The sequence below is a fragment of the Cladophialophora bantiana genome (genome assembly GCF_000835475.1).
Source record: "Cladophialophora bantiana CBS 173.52 unplaced genomic scaffold supercont1.8, whole genome shotgun sequence".
Taxonomy (NCBI): domain Eukaryota; kingdom Fungi; phylum Ascomycota; class Eurotiomycetes; order Chaetothyriales; family Herpotrichiellaceae; genus Cladophialophora; species Cladophialophora bantiana.
This window is the reverse complement of record NW_015971582.1, coordinates 778,228-800,255: the sequence shown is the minus strand read 5'-3', so window position 1 is coordinate 800,255 and position 22,028 is coordinate 778,228. Positions and strand designations below refer to the sequence as shown.

The 22,028-nt window shown below is 51.9% G+C and overlaps 9 protein-coding genes across 9 annotated transcripts; 3 read left to right on the top strand and 6 right to left on the bottom strand.

Moving 5' to 3' along the window:
• Positions 1–270: 270 nt before the first annotated feature.
• Z519_05939 (uncharacterized protein) lies at positions 271–1,281 on the top strand (the record flags this gene model as incomplete). Its single annotated transcript, XM_016763679.1, has 1 exon — positions 271–1,281. The coding sequence occupies one exon, from the start codon at positions 271–273 to the stop codon at positions 1,279–1,281; it is 1,011 nt and encodes a 336-aa protein (XP_016620003.1).
• Positions 1,282–1,378: 97 nt separating this feature from the next.
• On the bottom strand, positions 1,379–2,133 carry Z519_05938 (uncharacterized protein; the record flags this gene model as incomplete). The annotated part of the gene is made up of 2 exons (XM_016763678.1): positions 1,379–1,914; positions 2,007–2,133. The coding sequence occupies 2 exons, from the start codon at positions 2,131–2,133 to the stop codon at positions 1,379–1,381; spliced, it is 663 nt and encodes a 220-aa protein (XP_016620002.1).
• Positions 2,134–2,812: 679 nt separating this feature from the next.
• Positions 2,813–3,865, top strand: Z519_05937 (NADH-cytochrome b5 reductase 1; the record flags this gene model as incomplete). The annotated part of the gene is made up of 3 exons (XM_016763677.1): positions 2,813–2,817; positions 2,874–3,028; positions 3,087–3,865. The coding sequence occupies 3 exons, from the start codon at positions 2,813–2,815 to the stop codon at positions 3,863–3,865; spliced, it is 939 nt and encodes a 312-aa protein (XP_016620001.1).
• Positions 3,866–4,886: 1,021 nt separating this feature from the next.
• Positions 4,887–5,936, top strand: Z519_05936 (uncharacterized protein; the record flags this gene model as incomplete). The annotated part of the gene is made up of 1 exon (XM_016763676.1): positions 4,887–5,936. One exon carries the CDS (start codon positions 4,887–4,889, stop codon positions 5,934–5,936), a length of 1,050 nt encoding a protein of 349 aa, XP_016620000.1.
• Positions 5,937–6,343: 407 nt separating this feature from the next.
• Positions 6,344–6,832, bottom strand: Z519_05935 (uncharacterized protein; the record flags this gene model as incomplete). Its single annotated transcript, XM_016763675.1, has 1 exon — positions 6,344–6,832. One exon carries the CDS (start codon positions 6,830–6,832, stop codon positions 6,344–6,346), a length of 489 nt encoding a protein of 162 aa, XP_016619999.1.
• Positions 6,833–10,055: 3,223 nt separating this feature from the next.
• Z519_05934 (uncharacterized protein) lies at positions 10,056–12,257 on the bottom strand (the record flags this gene model as incomplete). The annotated part of the gene is made up of 2 exons (XM_016763674.1): positions 10,056–11,896; positions 11,954–12,257. 2 exons carry the CDS (start codon positions 12,255–12,257, stop codon positions 10,056–10,058), a joined length of 2,145 nt encoding a protein of 714 aa, XP_016619998.1.
• Positions 12,258–14,313: 2,056 nt separating this feature from the next.
• Z519_05933 (uncharacterized protein) lies at positions 14,314–15,853 on the bottom strand (the record flags this gene model as incomplete). Its single annotated transcript, XM_016763673.1, has 2 exons — positions 14,314–15,725; positions 15,817–15,853. The coding sequence occupies 2 exons, from the start codon at positions 15,851–15,853 to the stop codon at positions 14,314–14,316; spliced, it is 1,449 nt and encodes a 482-aa protein (XP_016619997.1).
• Positions 15,854–17,261: 1,408 nt separating this feature from the next.
• Positions 17,262–17,675, bottom strand: Z519_05932 (uncharacterized protein; the record flags this gene model as incomplete). The annotated part of the gene is made up of 2 exons (XM_016763672.1): positions 17,262–17,532; positions 17,632–17,675. 2 exons carry the CDS (start codon positions 17,673–17,675, stop codon positions 17,262–17,264), a joined length of 315 nt encoding a protein of 104 aa, XP_016619996.1.
• A 2,570-nt stretch (positions 17,676–20,245) lies between these two features.
• Z519_05931 (uncharacterized protein) lies at positions 20,246–21,907 on the bottom strand (the record flags this gene model as incomplete). The annotated part of the gene is made up of 1 exon (XM_016763671.1): positions 20,246–21,907. The coding sequence occupies one exon, from the start codon at positions 21,905–21,907 to the stop codon at positions 20,246–20,248; it is 1,662 nt and encodes a 553-aa protein (XP_016619995.1).
• Positions 21,908–22,028: the final 121 nt, after the last annotated feature.

Below are 22,028 nucleotides of genomic sequence, written 5' to 3'. Positions count from 1 at the left end.
ATATTTTGGTTTCGACACGGACGAGAACACCGCATCCTCCTTGAGGGGAGTCATTATATTCTCCACATCCACCACATTCACGGACTCGATTTTGAGTCAATGATTTGATATCTTGGCAAGCATCGCCGCTTCGGACCAACGTTATTCCGTCAAAGCCTGGTCCGTTCTATGTCTCTAGCTGCGCGCTTTCATTTTGAATGTTAGCCTCCGATCACAACTTATCCTCGACCCATCGTCAGGCAACTACGATGCTTTTGACATTGCTTCAATATGTCTGAGGCGTCAGACCGCATTCCGGACGTGGAAACTGCGGCACGAAACAGTGGCGAAGGGCAACGACCAAAGCGGTTTCGTTTCAAATCCAAGAAGGATGATGAAAACCGAAGCGATAATGATTCAAGGGGCCACAAGCGACGAAGAAACCACGATTCGTCCCACAGGCGCAGAAAGCGGCACAGATCGTCCCGGCATGCCGGAGATGGGCCATGCCCACAAGAGCACCCCTCGAGCTATCTGTCGCCCGACCAAGCATTCCGAGAGTCGCTCTTCGACGCACTTGGAGACGACGAAGGTGCGGCTTTCTGGGAAAGTGTTTATGGACAGCCTATACACAACTATCCCAATACCTATCAAGATGAAGAGACTGGGGAACTGGAACGCATGACTGACGAGGAATATGCGCAATTCGTCCGGCGGAAGATGTGGGAAAAGAGTTGGGAAGGAATAGAGGCTGCAAGAGAGGAGAAGAGGCGAGAGAAACAACGAGAGGAGCAGAGGATACGCGACGAAGAAAATAGAACAGAGGGCGAGAGGCAGACCTGGCACGATGATCACATCTTTACCACTCAGATCGAAGCCAGCCTTCGACGAGGTGAGAAGCGCAAAGAGCGCAAGCGGTGGCAAAATCTGTGGGAGGACTATCTGCGCCGCTGGGCAGATCTCCTAAATCTTGCTCGAGATGGGCAAAAGTCCGAGGGTGACGGGGATCAGCTCTTTCTACGCAACAAAATCGCGTGGCCGGTCGAGTCAGGAAAACGCAAAGATGTCAAGAGAGAAGAGATTGAACGGTTCATCAGAAAAGGCACCGAGAGCCATGAGGGTGTAGAGGGAGCAGATCCATTCTCAAGCGCTGTCAAGGCCGAGCGTGTCCGATGGCATCCCGACAAAATCCAACAGAGGTATGGATTTATGGACATTGACGACGATACGCTCAAGGGGGTCACCGCAGTCTTCCAGGTGCTCGATACGATATGGAACGAAATTCGAGACAAGGCCTCATGAGAAGAAATACATGCGCCGTTCTGACGCAAAAGCCGCTTTGAGCCTCTATTCTTCCATCTATCATCCTGGACCTGGGCCTCCTTTTGTGCTCTATAGTCTAGTTGTTTAAAGGTTGGTCTCCACCTGTCCACTCTGCGATGATATCGTCCGGGACGTCTCTGACCAAAACATGGACATGCTCCATTCCCGGCACGGATTGCAACGCCGTCCAGTTCTTGAACCACATAACCTTTTCGTACTTGCCTGGCAATTCCCGGACTCGGTCCACAAATGTAGACTGAACGAAGTCCTCGACTTGCCGCCTCGACTTTGGCGTCATGTCGCCTCTGGTAGGCTCTGACTCCAATCTGGTCTTGAGCCAGACGATAATATGTCTAATGCCGGGCGCCAATCCATACGGCCAGTCATTGACCAGAATCTTGTAGTCGGCTTTGTCGGCGAAAGGGACAGGATTCTTCACGGCAAATCTTGGTCCCGTTTCTGGGGTTGACGACAGTAAAGGGGCCCATTTCAGTCGTTCTGTCATGACAAAATTGGGGACGCTGCCATAGGCGGCTTTCGTTTCGCTTGACCATTTAATGTAGCGTTTCAGGTCGGAAGGCCACCTTTTGAGGACGCTGAGGTTGTGTTCAGCTGCGGAAAGCGGTTAGAAAAATACTCGAGCATTGACCGAAATCCCCCCCAAAGGCACCATGTGCGGGAAGAACGAGCCCAGAAGCACACACCAATGATCTGTTTGAGGTCTTCCCATGTATGTGGGTGGAATTGGTCATCGGTCATGGCCAGGACACACTGGTCCACAGCCGTGAGCGGGAACGGGGATGGGGTATTGTCGGGGGGGTCTGTAGCCATGGCTTGTTTGCTCGAATGCCGTCTGCAAAGGGGAAAGGTCCTGCTCGGCGGGCAAGTGGTTCCATGGAGGGTAGTCTTTCACCCGGATCAGTTGACCTAAGATGGAGCGCCGGTAATATTGAGGTGCAGATGAAGCTACGAACAGACCCGAAGACGTTCCCCTTCCGCTGCTCGGCGAGGGTTACTGGGAGTTGAGGAGAAAATGACACGGTCTGACAAAACGGTTTCCCCAGGGCGAATCGAAGCCCAGAACAAAAATTATGTGGGAAGAAGTGGTACCACTGGCTTTCTGGCTTTCTGGCTCTGTCAGACTCCCTTAATTAAATGCCCATGGGCAGCATAGGGCTTGTTCGTCGGAACCGCCCCGCACTTTGTCACCATATGCAGTCAATGGCACCGCCCCTAATAGCGAGCTGGGTCCGAAGAATCATCCCCGGGACTCTGGCTGAACTGGCCACTACCTCGAACGAGCCCCACGTCCAGCACTGCTCACCGCAGTGCCTGCCGAAACAATCCCAGGCCCAGAACTTCCCCAATTCCGATATATTTTTGACCCCGACCACAAACAATTCTTTTCCCACGGTTCGCATTCCCCCTTTGGTCGTCTCTGCTGCTTGAGGTGGATTTCGGTGTTTGAAGGAGACCGGCAAGAAACAGCACTGTCTCATCTCTTCGAGCCATGGGGTAGGTACCGTTGGAACCCTCCTCAACGTTTCCTCAACGCTCACCTCATCTCCCAGAAACGCAGTCTTTTCGCAGGCCAACATCAATGGCGTGTATATCCCCTCGGTGCTGCTGATCGTTGGGGTCGCCATTGTCAAGCGGGAATATGTCCCTTACGCGGTCGCACTCGCTGCCATTGTGGGAGGCTACAAGATCTTCACTGGCCTGACTCGTAAGTGGTGTGAGGGCCAAAGCCGGACAAGATCCGGACTGACACTTCTCAATTGCAGCATCGTCAAGGAAAATCCTGAAGCCCGACGTCTTCCAGGAATTCCCCCTGACGAAAATCACCAAAACCTCCCACAATGTCGCCATCTACCGATTTGATCTTCCCCGACCCACGGACATTCTCGGTCTCCCCATCGGCCAGCACATGTCGTTGGCAGCAACCCCCAAAGGTGCTGATAAAGAGGTGGTCCGGTCATATACCCCTATCTCTTCCGATGAGGACAAAGGCTTCTTTGAACTCATGATCAAAGCATACCCTCAGGGCAACATCAGTGCTCATATGACCACCTTGAAAGTTGGGGATACCATGAAGGTCCGTGGTCCCAAGGGAGCGATGGTGTACACTCCGAACATGTGCAGACGCATCGGCATGATTGCGGGCGGAACAGGCATCACACCCATGCTGCAAATCATCCGCGCCATCAACCGCGGTCGGCCCCGAAACGGAGGGAACGACACCACGAAGGTGGATCTAATTTTTGCCAACGTCAACCCGGATGATATTCTGCTGAAGGAGCAGCTTGACGAGCTAGACAAGGCAGACCCCGACTTCACCGTCTATTATGTCCTGAACAACCCGCCTGAGAAATGGGAGGGCGGAGTCGGCTTTGTGACTGCAGATATGATCAAGGCCAAACTCCCACCCCCGTCATCCGATATCAAAATCCTGATCTGCGGTCCTCCACCTATGGTCAGCGCATTGAAGAAAGCCACAGAAAGTCTCGGATACCAAAAGGCTAGACCGGTCAGTAAACTCGAAGACCAAGTGTTTTGCTTCTAGATTTGTTTCTAGAGAAGATCAGTGTGGGTGGGGCCTGTAGAACTTTAGGGATCGATCTATCTGGGAACGAGAAAAGACTGTAAGACCATGTGTCTTCGCATTTCGGAGTTCGTCTGTCAGCAAAACATGGAGGCATGGATCGAGGCCAGGTGTTGAGTGGTCAGGGATGGGCGGTCGTGGGAGCTTGTCAATAGATGGCTATCTCTTCGGGCGGAAAAGCGCTCCAAGAGTATCGGCACCAACAAGAATATAAAAGATTGTGGCTTTGTGGCTGTGCGGATCGTCGTTGTGTCCATACGCTACGCGCGGTGGTGCCATCCTCTCGATCCATGACGTCAATCTTGTTGTTTGTATATCCCCAACCAAGGTTCAGGGATCTTTGTCTTCTTGCACGTATGCGGCTATGATGATCGTCTGCCTTGCGCGAGCTCAAGACTTGACAGAGAGGCTCCCAAGTCCCCAAAAGGGGACAGCCACGTAACGACAGAGGTGGCGCAAGCTCTGGGCGATCAACGCTCAGTCCAATCAAGCAGCCTCCCTACATGTTGGATAAGTACCCCCGCTGCTGCGCTTGCTCGGACGGTTGTTGAATGGATGTACATCTTACTAACTGGCCAAGCAACTGGTATATTATTTCCTAGTCTTTACTTCCGCGTGATCCTGCCTGTTGTTGTCCTACATAGTCCGACTTCATGGGATTGAAAGCAAGTTTTTCCTGCACCCCCTTCCATCTCCTCTGCTATTAAAATCGGCGATAGAGGGTAATATACAGTTCTATACCCCAGATTTCTGAGATACTCGCTACATACCATCTATAGTCGAAGCCCTTATTCATATTGTCATTGAAAAACAGAATCTCAACGCAAGACGCAGCAGTGTAGGACGAAATCCGGGGTATAGATTGTTGTACACCAGAGGACAAGCAGGCAGTCAGCCTCCTATTCCATCTCAGCCTCGTCCACACACAGAGGGCAGACAGACCGAGTCACGACCTTCGGAGTCCACATTATCCCGGTACAACATGAAACACCATTTGCAGATAATAGCAACAACAATATCGGGCCTCGTCGTCGAACTCTCTCACGCGTCATCAGCAGTAACGAACTCGACCTTCCCCAAACGCGGCCTCTGCTACATCTCGACCGACCACTCACAATCGGACTCGCGCATCTTCACCACGCTCAACTCGCCGTTGACGTGGTACTACAACTATAGTCCGTGGCCGGGGCCTGCGGGCTCGCTGGTGCAATGGAGCGGGGAGTTCGTGCCCATGGTGCACTCGGCCAGCGACGCCGCGGCGTCGGTCGAGACCATCAAGGCCGTCCTGAACGGCAGCGCGGGGATTCCCATTGCGAGGGGCACTTCCGGGGGGAACAGAATCGAGCACGTCCTCACCTTCAACGAGCCGGACGGCGACGCCTCGTCCGGCGGGACCAACTCGTCGCCCGAGCACGCCGCGCAGGTCTACATCGACAGTATCCTGCCGCTGCGCGACGCGCCGTACAACCTGCAAATCTCCCTACCCGCGACAACCGGCTCGCCACGCGGCCTGGACTGGCTGCGCTCGTTCAACACGTCGTGCTTCAAGCTGCGGCCGCACGGCGGCTGCGCCGCCGACTTCGTCGCCGCGCACTGGTACGGCGACTTTGCGGGGCTGGCCTCGTGGCTGGGCACACTTCACGCCTTGCACCCGGCGAAACCGATCTGGGTGACTGAGTTCGCGATCCCCTCGGCGCCGGCCGACCAGACAATGTCCTTCCTGAACGAGTCCCTCGCGTACCTGGACGGGCTGGGGTCTGTGGCGCGGTACGCCTGGTTCGGGGCCTTTCGGAGCGACGACGCCAACGAGTGGACCGGCGACGCCGTCAGTCTGTTCGACCGACGCGGCAGATTGACTGAGCTGGGCGCCGAGTATTTGGGCGGCGCGAGGGATGGCTTCAGCGAGGGCGAGAGCGCCAGTAGTAATAGTGGGCCCAGTGGGCTTTCGGCTCCTAATAGCATATCGCGGAACGTGCGCCTGGTGCTGAGTGCTTCGCTCGCCGCGACCATCGGCTGGTTGTTGCTGCTGTAAGAACAGAGGTTTGAGAGAAACGGAAATTCAGTCCGATGGAGCATCTAAATCTGCCTCCTCTCTCTCCGTTCCAATTAAATCTCAAACAAAGCCCTTTCACTCCACAGACTAGAAAGAGTTACATCAGGCAGACAGGTAGACAGGCAGGCACGCATAGAGACCAACAGCTGTGGTAGAGCCTTTCCCCTTTGATGTCCCAACAAAGCGCTCATGTCCCAAGGAAAGGACATACTACCCAAACGAGCGAACGAGTGAAGTGGTTCACGCATAATGCCGGGAACGATGCGGCGCTGTCTGTCCTCCTGACCTTTGGATTGAGGAGGTCCCAATGGGAAGGGTGTCAACGAACAATACGATAGTGTAGAGCGACCAGCTGATCCCACCAACTCGTCCAAAAACTCGTTCTTTCACCAGCTGAAAAACTTTTCCACCATGAGAAGGAACTTGCGTACCCCGTTGGGAAAGGATGCGTGAACTACCATCAAGAGCTTCATGTGGTAGTGGGTAATGTTCTCCTCCTCCACTGAGTAGTGGACATAAAATTCGATCAAGGTTCCCTGCGTACATACGGAAAAGGCGAGAGGTCCGATCTTCTTGGGTTCTCCCTTGGGGACGATCTCATTGTAGGGATCGGTTAGTCGTTGGAGAAGATTGACCATGCAACTTCCAGCCACAGCGGTTTGATTCTCTGCCGTGTAAATATTTGTTCCCGCAGCAAACCCTTGACCTTCAAGCAATAGAATTGGAAAGCGGACTTTTAGGTCGCTCTGTATGGGGTCGGATAGAAGTATGTGATCGTCTTGCGAGGCTTCTAGGAAGTCCGACGCCTTAGACTTGCTGGCCCCCCGATTCCACAATGAGTTATGTATCGCCGAGTCGTCGAGACCGATCGTCATACCAGGACGAGGATTTTTGGCAGTGCGGGATGGTTTGCCCTTAGAGTTGTAGCTAAGGCCAAAGAAGATAATTTAACTTCGGGGAGAGGAATCCCGTCGCTTGCCTTTTGTCGCCTGCTAGACTGATCGACGGCGCCATCTGCCTCATCATTGACTTGACACAGAAGTCCCAGACCTGGTGCATTTGGCTGAAAATCGGGCTTTAGATTCGCGATGAAGTCCAGAGTTCAGATTAGCACAGAATGATGTACACGCCAGGCCCAAGGGAGAACCTTACCAGCCTTTCCCCGAAAAGCCAAGACATTTTCCTTATCCATTCTTTCGAGAGCCTGCATTATCGGCTCTACCAAGTCATCTTCCCTCGCGTCCACTCGAAGAGCGCTGCGGAATCTTTCGGATATATTCACCGCTAGGCCAGAGATCTCAGTCTTCCTTTCTTCGGATATTTCGTGGTAGAGACGTTGTTCAGCTTGGATCGGATTTCTCTCGAGGGAGCTGCATTGTGAATAAAGATTCTGGCAAGACGAAGAGGTTTGACCCGATAGCTCCCGTGTGTGCCAGTCGTCAATCAGCTCATAGTCGTAAGTTCTTGAGTCGAGTTCGAAGGGTTTGCTAGCGATTTCTTGGAGGTTTTTCACTTTCTACTTCGAGGTGTGGACACAACGCTCATCTCGCCAGACATATTCAGTTGTTTTTGAAGCGTCTGTAGATTCGCTTTAGAGAGTTGAAGTTTTGGCAGGTGCGGTGGCCGTCGGTTCTTTGAGCGCCCTCCTTCGAAATCGCCTGATTGCCCGTCTCCCTTAACCTATAATGTGCTAACTAGCTCCTCAGAGGTCGGGATATGTAGTGATGCGAATGGCGAATCTTTGTGTGGTCATTTTTGCGAGTGCTTGGTTTCGACAGTGGACCTCTGCTTTTGGGCGCTGGACTCCGGGCTAGCGACCGGCTTTTGGGAAGATGTAGGGGGTCCTTTATAGCGTCAAGCGAGGTAGAACCCCGGGGGGCGACTCTAGTATAAGAGCGTAGTTGCCGTGACTGCAGATTCTTGGGAGGAGAACCAAGGCTGTTACTCTTAGGGGCACCCTTTGAACGGCTCCCTTAGAGTAGTCAGTGTAGGCGGTTAAGGCGTGAGGGAAAAAAAGAAAAAGAAAACAAACCGATGGCGGCTTCTCTCTGCCTTTTATTGATTTGTCGAGTAGTAGGCGCCATATTGCGAGTGACGGATAGAGGACAATCAAGTAGCTGGAGGATGAGGTCGTGGTCCGCTCAATCTGTCACAGGAGGAACAAGAATGTCTGGGACGCCTAGTGCAAGCGTGGTCGCGTCGGCAAGTTGGCGTAGAGCTGGCTTTCGCGGGCGTTGTATCTTCTGGGACGGTTCGATATCTGGTAGCAATGAATGTAGACTCTCAATATTTTGCCGGAGTTCAGGAGATGTACTCGCTTCTCGGGCATCCGGGTCGGGTGTGAGAGACATAAAAGGGCAGCATGGCAATCGAATTCGAATTCCTTGTTGCCTGCCAGTCGACCACATTCTTTGTTTCTCTTTCTCTCCCAAACATTTGACGAATGTCGGGTTCGATAAGGGGGCCGCGACCATCTTCTTCCTTTATCCAAGTCGACAGCTTGACTAATGGACGTTCAGCTGGCCAATCTGCTTGTCACAAAGAGCAGGGTCGATTTTCTGTTTCGGTCTCTGCGACCCATGCCGTGCCCCGTCCTAGAGAACAGGAGGTGCAGCCGGCTGATCGCGGTCATATTCGTCCTCAGCTCTGTTTAAGGCGGCTTATAATCATGTTGTCAGTCAAATTAATTCTCATGAGACTCTTAAGGCGTTGATGGAAGGATGCATTGGTGTTGTAAAGAAGTTGAGGAAGCGTCCTATATTTGGCTGTACGTACATAAACTCGGCGGAAAGTCGGAGACTCAACTCCCACGTTCCCCTTCGCCCGTTTCAGCGTTCACGACCCAACTCCCAACCATCGGCCCGCCTCCTGATGACGCTGGCAACGTCTGAGGGATCTCAGAATGGCGCATCATGCACTGAAGACCTCAGCTCCATGCCCGCTGATTGCCGAGTCAATTGAGAAGACACGAGCACAAGGCCTGGCCGCTCGGAACAGGTAGCTTCACACCCCTCCGAAGCAGTGGGCCGAAAGATGATGACGGGAACCGGACAATGCTCAAACGAAGGACGAATTTCCTAGGTTGGACCAATAATACAAATCCCGTTTCCTAGGTTACCATGACCCAGGTCAGTTGCTCTCTGTGGTTTGTAGAGGCTTCAAAGTTGACTTTGGTTTGTTAGGGGACAGACCAGAACGAGGCACAACCCTCGTAGGCTTGACAACCAAGCGCGCTGCCGACTGGGCGTCCCGCCTTCCGAAACATTTGACAATATTGGCCACGGTACTATGTATAACCATGTGATTGATATTGGGCCTCAAACAGTGCAAAATTTAACACAGAACAGTCAACCTCTGGTCTGTGATGAAGCGAAACTCGCCCCCTTTCGGGGTTGTTTTTCTCGGCCGGTTATACTACAAATTTCTATACAGTTGAAATTTCGATCGGTGCAGGAGTTGAATCAGGGTCCTGCCACCTGCTGACCCTTTATTGTTAGTTTGTCCTGACAAGGCCCAGATTATGTCGTCGGTTCAGTTCAAATCGAGGCCCTGATGCCTGCTAACCCGGTGTTAGTTCAACCTGACAGGGCCTGGACTGGGTGGAGGAATCGTGGTTCGTTCGGACTCGGGAATCGCCCTGGTCGTAGCAGGCGGTCTTTGTGTGACAGGAATTGAGGACAATAGGTATATACTAAAGGTGAATGGTTTCTATGGGACCTGGGTGGGCACAGCCTTGCAAAGGGATGACAAGGCTGAACGTAGAAGGATCCCGCCCAGGGCCTCTTACACGGCATCCTGTCCAACCACGTTGGAGCCGGATGCGCTTCGAACCTCACCACAACGTTGTCTTTTGACTAACGAGGTTGAACTGTCTGAGGATACATGTCTGAGCACTAGACAGGTTGGTGAGTATGTGCAATCTGTAGTATTAATACGGTATATCTGTCTAAAAATATCATCATGGCATTTCAATGCCAAAATTGATTCGTGTCGTGTCCAATGTTCGACCCACGCTATGCTTTTGGAAATCACCCCCGGTATGCAACAGTACGCTGTACGAAATTGTAAAGTAGACAACCTCACACCTCATTTCCCCCTTTATTTGTGACGATATTGTTCAAAGGCAAGATCAGGGAGTCTCGGTTCCCGCGAGAAAGGAGGAGGGCTCCCGCTGTGGTCGCTCCTCCCTTGGCTGACACTGCGGTAGCTGCTTGCCCCCATACCTGCAGCCCCCTTGACCAACGTCTCTTCGCTTTCATCTCCTCGGGGTCCGAAACGAGAGTAAGCATGAGCGCGTATGGGTTCGTAACTTTGTCCAGACTCAGACATCATGCGACTGTGACGGGCAGGTGAACCATTGTATGGCTTTGGCTGCATGAGGAAAGCATCGCCTTCGAGGTCCTGGGAAATGTTCTTCTGTGCAGCCTTGCGGCGTTTCCGATGAGGATTCTCTCGGCAGCAGGTGATGATGCTATTGATGACAATCAGGAATGAAAGGATGGCGGTCAGAGCAGACTGCACCACAATCAAGACGACGCCGGTGATGGTTTTCGTGGTTTGCGCGATTCCCAGCTCCTCCACAAAAATCAAGATACAAACCACCGACATGACACGGACGATCTGAATGATGATATTGATCCAGTTTCCCGACTTGCGCTGGTACGGTCGACTCCATAGGAGCAGAATGAGCATGAGAGCTTCAATGGCCAATTGGCCAATGGTTTGAACCAAGCCATGCCCATCACCTGCAGCCAGAACACAGCCTTTGGCAAACATGTAAACAATGGCTGGGATAAAGAGCCACCAGTATCCCTTCTTGTAGTTTTCGTAGAAAAGCTTGTACTTCTTCCATGTTTCCTTGTTTTCGAACAAGGCACTTGCGTCGCCTTCAATTTTCTTCAATTTTCGGACCACGCTCCAGATCTTCCAGGTGTAGAAGGCCAGGAGGGCCGTGAACGTGCCCAAAGTGATACCCGCAAGAAGCTTTGCCGCCCACGAGTCGCCATGGGTGAATTGGTATATGCAATACAGGGTCCAGACACCGTACAGCAGGAAAATCAAGTTGGTAATTGTCTGAGCCATGATACGCCAATATTCCTTGCGGAAGGTGGTCAGAGACTTGGGGAATCTGCCGAAAAGCGACCATGCCTCGAGAATGACCTTGAAAAGAAGAATGCCAACCACAATGGCAGCAACCACAATTACAAAGATCAGGAGAACCGTCATGAACGTGTTGGCCTCGGGAATCGTGAGCTGCTCAACATATCCCTGAATTCCCTTGACTAGGTGTGATTCCTTGGAATTGCTCTCGCCGGAGTCCGCGCTGGTATCGTTCACGGAAGTGGTTATTTGACGAAGCACCAATGAAACTGATCGCTTTGCGATGCCGGTCGTTGTTGACGTGGTAGAGCCATCGGGGAAGACCAGAGTGGCATTTCTGAGGTAATCATAGCTGTTATCGGTCAAATTGCCTCCAGTGTGTGCTCTGAAGGAGTCGATTGACTTCTGCAGCCCACCCCAGGAGATGAGACCAGTGCTGAAAGCAAAGTTCTTTGCAAAGCTGCGGTACACCCCGGGGTAATTGACCGAGTGCATGCCGTTCATAGCCATCCCCTGGAACCACCACATGACCTCAAAAAAGCCAGGACTGGATGAAGTTGTGCCGGGATGAGCTCCAGAGGCAGCCGCGCCGATCAGTGAAACGGCCAAAGCACCAGCAGCAATGGCCGCGGCGACGTACGAGACGGCGGGTACATCCGTGGTTTTGCCATTAGAAACACCAGATTGAATGCAAGCCAGCTCTTGTCCGTCCTTGGCCTTGAGAACCATCTGAGCGGTGCCATCGAGATCCGGGAGAGAATAGGCGATTGAAGGAATGAGTGAGGTGTACTCTGAAGGAATGACTTGCGATCCGTTGGCCGCAAATGTTCCTGCGGGTACTGGGCGAGCATTAGTATCTTTTGCAACTGACGTGCTATAGAATCGGTTTCACCTACCAGGACACAACTGATCGACTTTGGTGTCATCGGCACAGGGGTCAAAAGAGTTATTGTACACGTTGATGCCATAGGCGGTCACAATCAGCTCGGCCGTGACAAACTGTTGTTTTGTGCTGGAACCTGAGACATCAAAGTTGACCTTGTTCGTTGACCGGTCAAAGGAGATATCCACATTATTGACCTTGATTGTCGACGTCCCATTGTTGCAATTGGAGAAGCCATTTGTTTTTAAGATATCTGTTCCCAGCACAGATGGAAGAAGGGCCAGAGAGGCCAATGCCACTGTCGACGGCCTCCACATGATGGCGCCCGAATACGTTGTACCCAAACGATGGTTGAGTGGCAGTCAAACGGCACCGGTGCAGCTCCCTTTTTTTTTTCCCCAATATCTCTTTCCAAAAAAAAATTTTATATTCAAGATCTTGACAGAAGTTGGGTCGGAGGCGTCTGTTAGAGAAAGGAAGAGAGGGTGTTCGTTAGGAGCGTGAAGGCGGAAGAATGGAACAGCGAACGTCAGTTGGAAAGAAACAACAGGCAAAGGCCAAGAGCGAGCGTGATAGAAGAAGCGAGAGTTTGGAGCAGGAACGATTGAACAGTTTCATACAAGTGGGAAAAAAAAACGAAAGAAATGGATTCTCGGCTGGGTGTCTCGACACATGCGATGCGAGAGCAAGATATGGCTCATGTTCAGTATGGTTGGCTAGGGTCCAGGGTTTGGGCTGCTTGGAGGCGCCGTTTCAAGCTGCGGGCTCTGGGCACTCGGAGGACGACGACAGCGCCTGTCTAGGTAGCTGAAATGGTTGAATCGATAATAGCCGGGGGTGGGAGTCCACTAGTCTGGTAGGGGGTGGTTTGGGTCAGTGGCGTTTTTTGGGAAAAACTTTGATGGTGTTTGAGTGGTCCTCGATGCTGGAGCCATGCTCGCCAGTAGCTACTTGGACCTTTAAATGGATGGGGGGGTTGCTTGGGGGGTGGCACCGCCGCCAGAATACCACCTGGGCAGCTTGGGGAAAGAGTTGTTCGGCATGGAGAGGACCGTGCTAAGTTGTTAGTGAACAGTTTGTGGTGCCTATGTCACCCATGTGGTGGCGGTGCCTTCCAATGACACTGAATAATGACTTTACTCGTACGTCGCCCTCGGCTAACTGTCCCTGTTCTTCGTACTGCATACAGTACCTCCGTACCTGGTACCCACTGTACCTGGGTAGAGTAATAGGGCACGCGTTTTCGAATCTTCACAGACGCACCTCAGCACTCACGACCAGCGGCCAGCGAGTCTCAACGTCCTCACTCTCCTGCTCCTCTCTCATGTTTCTCCCCATCTCGCATCACTGGACCATTATGGAGACCGACTGCCGGAAGACTCGAAAAGGACAAAGGACCCAAAAAACGGGGAACACCTTCAGCACATCAGTGGAGCCATGGAACGTTGGGAGGTGTCGACGAGGCGCAGCAATTTGTGGTTCCCTTGACCTTGCTCCTCCAGAGTCGAGACAACCCGTGGGCCGTGACTGCGCCTCACCGAAATCCTTTCGACTGGCATTCGCTCCCCGTACCTGCAATGCCGTCCATCCCTGTCAGCATCTTATTCGAATATGCAAGGCACCAACAATAATATCAGAAGAGACTTTGGCTAGTTTCATCCAGGCGAATACAAGTACATAAGGACGATCCAGGGGCATTCCATTGTCGCGGACCATGTTCAACTACCTAGGTATGTACTGCGGGAGAGGATGGAGTATTCAAAGGTGAATGGGAACGGCTTGACGGGTCTCCCCGTCGACTTAGGAGAAGCTTGGGAGAAATAGTGAGGTTCCTATTAATAGACGCAGCCACCAAGTAACCCGGAAAAAAGACGGCCACATAGCCTCGTCTAGGGAGACTACACAGCTAGGTACAGTTGGAGACTTCCGACCAGGTTTCCATCAAGGAGAAGCCCTATGGATCAGAGAAATTGCTCAATACCCGATCTCGCGGGGAGAAGACTCCGTACATCGCTAGCTATTGAATTCTCGTTGTTTGTCTCCCCAATCCGAGCACAAGATCGTCGTCGGGGTGCAAAATGCATTGGGCTTCCTTGTTTTTCTACTGGTATATTGAACATCCCAGCTCCCCATAGGCACATGTCACATCAACTCGTCCCTTGCTGAGCGATGAGAGCTTAGCAGCCACTGCCTTCAACTTTTGTGAACGTTTGGCCACATTTCTCCTTGTGGTGTCGATACACAATATTTGATCGTCCGCTAGCCCTTTGCGTGTCGAGATCGCCCTCAAAAAAGCAAATGCATCACACCTAACTCCCATCGAAGCCAAGTCCCGCGTCCCTCCCCAATTCAATTCGCGACATTGGAGATTCTTCACCTTCCGTATGGATGGTATCGGCCTCTACCTCCTCTGAAATTCGCTCCGGGCTTGCCGGCATTCTTGGGCCCAGTGGGCGCATTGGCCGGAGCCGCGCTCACTTGAGAGGCACCACCGGGACCCTTAGGCGGTTTTGGCGTATGTTGGCGAACGGGCCCTGCTGAGCCTCTGCCACCGACATTTCCTTCTGGCTGGGGAACGTCGTCGTACATTCCTTCCCACGACTGTGGCCCGCTTTGGCCCTGGCCCTGAAAGCCGCCGCCGCGAGGACCTTGCGGAAACCCGCCCTGACGACGTACCTGTTGCTGCTGTTCGTATTTCTGCTGTTCAAATGCCAACTGCTCTTGTGCTGAAAAGCCAGCTCGTGGCCCTCCTCCCATACTGCCGGGGCCCATCGGTGGTCGATTTGACCCCATGTTCATCCCACCCTGTTGCATCTGCATCATCTGTTGCATCATCTGAGGAGTCATGCCTTGCATGCCGCCGACGTTCTGAGCATTGGGGCTATTTGCTCCTTGCATTTTCTGCATCTGTTGCTGCATTTGCATTTGCGCCAGCATCTGGGGATTCATACCCATGTTGCCCATATTTCCCATGCCGCCCATGCCGCCCATGCCGCCCATCATGTTGGCCGCCATCTGCTGCTGCATCATTGCGAAGTATTGCTGCATTCTTTGCCAATACTGCGCCATCATCTGAGGGGTCATCCCAGTGGTGCCGCCCATCATGCTCGGAGTTTGAGCTTGGGGGTTTTGTGGAGCTTGGGTGGTATCAGTACTAAAGCGGTCGTCGCGTCCGAACTTGCCTCTCCCTCGACCACGACCGTAATCGTCATCTTCGCCCATCTTGCCTCTTGGTTGTGCGCGCTTGACCTCGATAGGCTTCCCCAGAATCTCAAGCGGGTGGTACTGCAGGCATTTCTCTACGGCAGCGTCACTGTCAAAGGTCACGAATCCAAAGCCTCGCGGTCGGCCGGTGTCTTTGTCCATCATGAGTGTGGCATCGATGACCCGCCCAAACTGAGCAAAAAAGCCTTCAAAATCTTCCTCGGTGGCATCTTGACTGACTCCGCCCACAAATATCTTGGCTGTCTTTTCCTGTTCGTCTCGGGGGATCGCTCGCTTGGGGTCGATCTGGGCACACCTCAGTAAGCCTTCGTTCTTCCGGGGGACCAAATGTTTTCGAGAAAGGGAACCAAGTTTTTCCTGTGTCTCCCGGGACGTATCGAAATGGGTAGGTCTTACAATTTTCCCATCCAAGAAATGTTCCTTAACCATTACGGTGTTAACTGTCTTGGGGTCCTTGAATGTCAAAAATCCAAAGCCTCGAGAGCGGCCTGTGGCGCTGTCTCGCATGACGGTGCATTCTTGAACTTCGCCGAATTGTGAGAAGTAATCATGAAGTGATTCTGTCAATGGAGGTTAGTACGGTGCCCGGATGCCTTAATGCAGCGACAGATAGATTTCTGATTCAGGGAGATGCGCTGGGACGATTCTTACGATCGGTTGTTTCCCAGTTAAGTCCCCCTATGAACATTTTTCTGTAGACATCGCTATGTTAGCTATGGAAAGCAAATCAAACAAACAGAATGAAGACGACGATGCGGTACGGGGAGATGAGAACAAAAGACTGGGTGATAAGTCGAGGCGTGAAAAGTTCGTTGGCAGGTGGTGGCTCTCCAATCCTTGAAATAACAGCCTCGTCTCAAGCGAGATGAGTTTTATTCCGTTCCTCAATAGTAGAGGACTCGCAGGCCAGCTCCGCCAAATTGGGAGAAGAGGAAATTCAACCGTGCAAGACATGCTCTAGATGTACATTCCATGGTGTGCGAGTTTTCTTTGTTGTGGGCAATCGTGATGGCGGCTTGTTGCAGTAGAGTAATGATCGCGGGCGTCCACCGTCAACTTCAATACAGACTGCAGACTGAGTGGGATAGAGGCCAAGACTATTCGTATGAATTTGCCGCCTGTAGGAAGCAGACACGGTCCGAGTCCAATATCGTCCTGACCAACACCTTCCCAGCCCTGGTCTTCAGTCTTCAGCACTTGAGCGGCTTGCAGCCTTGCAGCCTTGCAGCCTTGCAGGAGAGCCGCGCCTTTCGTTGGACGCGGCCATTCCCATACACGATGTAACAGGATGTCGGTCCTCTGGGTCGCTCGTTTTCTTCCCCATATGCGCAAGCAGTCGACTTCTTCTAGCGGACAGAGGCAAAGGTTTGTTGGCTCTTTGAGATTCAGCAGATACTCCATAGCATCTATCTCCTGCCTGGTTTGGACTTTGTTACTCTGCTCTGCCTGGAAAAGTATCTTGTTGTACGGGAGTAGTTTCTTGCCCACTATTCTGGCTTCGCTGAATGACCACTTTTTCGGCAATGAGATCGACTCGGCTAGTTTGATGCACCACGTAACCAGCCACTGACGCACGGCTCAATATTTGGAGAGGCTTCCCATTCCCTAATCAGACCGATGGGCCTCGAACTGCAGCTGTCCAAGCACGACTTGATAGCCAACTGAGGTGGAGCAGATGCCAGCAATTCATCCGAGCCTGTCCTGAAAATTGCAAGGCCTGTAGCCCGTTGTAACAGGCTGCTTGACCAATCGCAGACCCGATCCGTTGTTCGTAATAGAAATGTATGAGAGCCATCCATTCCAGCCACGATCGACCTCCTTTGTTGTCTTTTATCCATGAACGGTATAGCATCTTCAATTCGCGTGTTTGCAAAGTTCTCAGACCATGCACACCTTTGCGTCACCCAGTGCTGGTGACTGCCACGGCCAACTGTGTCAAGAACGACCCAGCTTCCTCTTCTCCACATTATCTTCGCAAATGGTCCACCTCTTTCCCACTTTCTCACAGACTGGTGTCCACAACAAAACCGACTTACAAGAGCAGCCAAAAATAGGGGGAAGTGCGGAACAAGTAGAACGTAGAGAAGTACATATACTCACCCATCTTCTTTCATATTGACATTGTAGACCTCGGGCTGCGGCGGCTTCTCTTGCATTTCTTGAGCTTGCTTTGGACTATGAGTGCCATTGGTGGGTTCATCCTGGCCCTGAGGTTCTGTATCGAAGGAAGTAGGGTCGAAGGCGACCTCTGGTTCTTCACCGTAGCCTGGTGTCTCGCTTGTTTTCATTACTGTGTCGCTCGAGGCTGGTTGTGCGGTAGCAGAAACTGCAGTCTTTTTGGGGGCGTGGTTCTCATCCGCTTCGTAGCTGGGAAGGTCATATTAGGCGCTGCGGGAATCTCAACGAACACAACGGCACAACGGCAGATTTCGAGAAGAGATGAGGCAAGGAAGAGAAGAAACTTACAGATCTGCGAAGAGGTCTTCTTCGACATCGTCGGGTTCTGCCATCTTTATCGTGCACAAAAGGGAACAGTAAGTAGAGGTGCCACGCCTTTCGCTCACAAGATCTTGTTTGAAAGACACGCCTCACGACTTGAGAGAATAACCACTTGCAGGAGAAGAAGGGGGGAAGGAAGAGCGGAACGGTGATTTGGACTCGGACGAGACGAGGGCGAAATTTTTAGGAGAGATGAAATGAAAACAATCGTGACGAGAGCGGCAGGTGACAAGAGGCGCAAACTGCAGAGGCGGCCTTGAACCTTGAGCAGAGGTTGTACTTGTAGACCCCAGCAAGCCCCAGCACGCCGCAGGTTGGGTGGCGCCAGCAGACGCTCGCCGAGTTCTAGGCGTGGACTGGCGCAGTTAGACTTGGCAGAGTATCCAGCGAGCCCAGTAGATCGGAGCTCACCTTTGGGGCTCTCCCCGACCATGCCGCTTTTAAAGCCAAGGTGTCAGAGCGGCTTCTTGTGTCACCTAAACGGGTTAGGCTCTCACTCACACTTCCTAATACTTGTAAGTATTCAACTGGGCAAACAAAGTGCCGCTTTCATTTCTTGGCAATCCCAGTCACGTCTACCATCCCATAGAAATTACTACCATGACTAGAAATATAGAGATATAATCAGGAAACAGAAATATCTGGAAGGCTGTCATCTGGCTTGGGTCGTGTCCACTGTCATTGTCCTCTTCCAGAACGGCGTTCCGGCTGCAGGGTATTTGAGATGCTCACTGTTCCAGCACCTGAACAACAACGCCTATGTCATCTTGCGTTTATAATCAGACATCCGCTAGCGATATTGTAGCAGAGCACTTCTGGATTTGGCATGCACGTGCAACAACGCACTGGGGCCTGTCAGGCAGGTTGGAAATCGAGAATGCCTTTGTGGTGGGGGCTGGCAAGACAACACCACCAACAACACCACCCACAGAGAAGCAGCGGCTAGAGTAACAAGCGTCTAGCACGGCGGCGTTGTTGAGGAGTGAAAAGGGACAACAGGAATGCTCAGGAATAGGTAGGCAGTATCGAAAAAGCCATAGGATACTCTGTTCAAACTGCAAAGAATGGCACACGGCCAGCACTCTCGCCTGTCATGCACACTGACAACAATGGTATGCTAGCACAGCCATTCTGTAATTGCCGTAACTATTGTTATGCGTCTGTTGCTTGAATGCCCAGGGACTTCTTCCTGCCTTAAACCTTCTCGTCCACAGCCAGAATCATATAGTCCTTTTTGTCCTGACATGTGACCAGCCAAGTCGCCTTCCTACCGCCCTCATGCCAGCGCATCGCAGCCACATTGCCTTGTTACAATACTTCTTTGCCATCATCCTGAAGGCCGAGCTGGGCTACAGCACAGTCGCTGCCCAATGTCTTCAAACTCCAGTGCGCTACCATTGTAGGGCGACTTCCTCTGAGCCTTTCCTTCATTCTGTCTTACCTTTGGACTGACTTTGAGCCATTCTCTCAGGAGTCTGCCTTTTCTGTAGTCTTGGGGACGACTGAAGCATATTTCTGACTGTCTCTCCTTACGAGGCCCCTTCCTTGTCGTTAAAGCCTTCGTCTTGAGCATTGATATAACGCTCCCCGGCTTCTCACATGCTGCAGGCGTCCGATACTTCAACTGTTTTCTGGTAGTGGGGGCTGACAATGGTTCTGCTGCGTTGACAATGGCTTATCAGGCAGACAATACTGTTGGTCGGTGGAGACGCGCTTTCTGTTCCTCGACATTGGTGGTGCCGGTGCTATTGGCGGGCTAATGGGATCGTTGATTTTCTGTGATCAAGATGCGCCCACCTACCGTCCCGGTCTCTACATGTGCTTTATAACTCCTTTTCTACTCATCGCCTCTGTGTCGGCCACCTCACTTTGCTTCAATATGGCGAACAGAAAGCAGGCTCTGAGAAAAATCTTGATTGAAGGCTTGGAAGGATTCAGATATACCGTGTACATAATGATCCTGGAAGATCGAAAGCGTACCTAAACGTCGACCCACCTCTGTCGTGGCTGGTTGCAAAGGAGACCTTCTATCCTTCGCAGCACAATATATATCGTAAACGAAAGTTTTAACAACCGTCGCACTGGAGTGCAGTTCCAAGTTGTACCCAAGCACTTAACCTCGGTTACAAGACATTTCGCAAGGGAAACCTGGACCGGGTTGAAAGAGTTTAAACTGTTTAGATCGTTCATCGAGACTTAAATTGCATCCTCTGGAAAGGTTAATAGGCCAAGCAAATGGAGAAAGAGACCTCGGATGAATGTTATGTCAACTAAATTTCAGATTGTGGATATCAGCAATGATATTCAAGGTACGGGGGAGAGCTCGCGGCGATACCTATCCTGAGAGTACATTAGCCGAGAACTTGGACCTTTCAAGAAATTGTATGTTGAGATGATACTGTGCATGTTGGAAGAGTTTAGTGCTAAGTCGATAACTACCAAGAGATAAATTAAAACCAGCTAGCCAGGTCGAGAGGGGGTCAGACCCGAGCCTCGCCCGGCCTACATCAAGGCTATGAAATTTGAGCTAGATTACAGAAGCTCAAGACATCTCGGGTAGTCTTGCTATTTCCTCTTTTTATCATTCACGTACAACCACCTCCAGGGGAACAGCAGTAGCCAGTTGCTTGTTCCCAGGCAAGGAAGTCTTCCAAGCTGGACGAGCCGTTGCAAAGTAGTCGTCCACTTGTTCCAGAGTCAATCTTGCAGTCTCAGGAACAAACCAGAAAATAAGCAGGGTTATCACGAAGGTTACTCCGAAATAGAAGTACCCAACATTGACTCCCATGTTTCCATAAGCAGGGTTCAACATATATGGCGTCCAAAATGTAGCTCCAAAGTTGAATATGTTGAAAACCGCGGTCGTGCTGGCTTGGCCATAGGTTCGAAGAGAAACACTATGCATTTCAGCGGAAGACAGCCAAACATTGGGCCCGATAAAGGCTCCAAACGTAAATGCCCACAAGCACAAGAATACCACCACGACATTCTTTGCAACAGAATTGTCGGCCCCCAAGCCGGTGCTCACCGACGAGAAGATTAACATAAAACTTCCCATACACATATAGCCGATCAACAACGAGAGTCGCCTGCCGCAATATTCGGGAGTTAAAGGTCCAGGTATGGTGCCAGCAAAGATACAGAGCGCGATGGTAACGTTGATGAGATAGGGATTGTGGACGCCTACACCCGATAAGAATAAGGCGGTATAATAGCCGACGAACTGAATTCCAGTAATCCCCATGCTGACAAGGACCAATGTCGACGTGAGAGTCCTGCGGATGTTCTTCCTGCCATATATCTCGGTCCATGAGGCGGTGGCCACAATAGATCGTTCAAGTTCAAGATGGGATTTGACGTCTTGAATCTGCGCGCTCACAATCTCCGAGGACGGTGTGGCATGTAGGAATGCTGCGAAAGAATTTCGAGCTTGATCTTCTCTGCCCTTGATCAAGAGCCACCTTGGGGACTCGTAGAATAGGAACGTGCCCAATGCCAAGCTGAGATTGAGAGGGATTTGACAAATGATTGGTGTCTTCCACTGCCAGTCATTGGTGGGTGCAAAGTTGGAGGAACCGGCGCAGACAGCGGCAGCTGATGCATTCCCAACAGACAGACCGGTGTTGAAGATGGCGAGGAGGAGGCCACGCTTCCTGGGAGCGACGCATTCGCAGCCATAGACGATGGCCACTGCCTGAAGTTGACCGATCCCAAGCCCGCCGATACATTTCACAACCATGTATTGGAGGAAACTGCCACCAGTGCCGAGCATGCCCGCGGCGGAGATGATGCATAACGCACAAGCTAATCGGATGTTGTCTCTTCGACCAAGCCATGTGCCCGTTACTCCTGCCAGCGCAGCTCCTGCGGCATAGAAAAGCGTCTGCACGCCGGTCAACGACTGTTGAGTCGCAGACAGTGCGCAAACTTCAACCATGGCCCCGGTACCGGGATCGGGCATCTGTGTACAATGCCCAAAGGCTCTTCCGTACGACTGCATGATCAAAACGGCTCCTTGGTAACCCTGGTCGAAATTGCAAATCCAGCCGGCGAAGGCAATCCAGGCTGCAAAGAATACCATCGTCCTTGTGGTTTTTTGCTCATGCAGAGCTTGAACAGCCATGATCGGGAGCGTGTCGACATGTGTAGTGCCGGCGTCCGACTCCTGCTGTTGATTGTTAGGGACATGCTCGAAGTGATCGAAACTATCGTGCTTCATGTTGGCCTCTTTGTCCTGTGCCATGATTTTCCTCGGGTAATCTGCCTGGGAGGACGAGAAGAGCACGAAGACTCATCCCGCAGGCCTTTTGAAACATAAATTCGCGGCATGGGAGGAGCAAGGTCTCAGCGTAGACCGCCTGGCG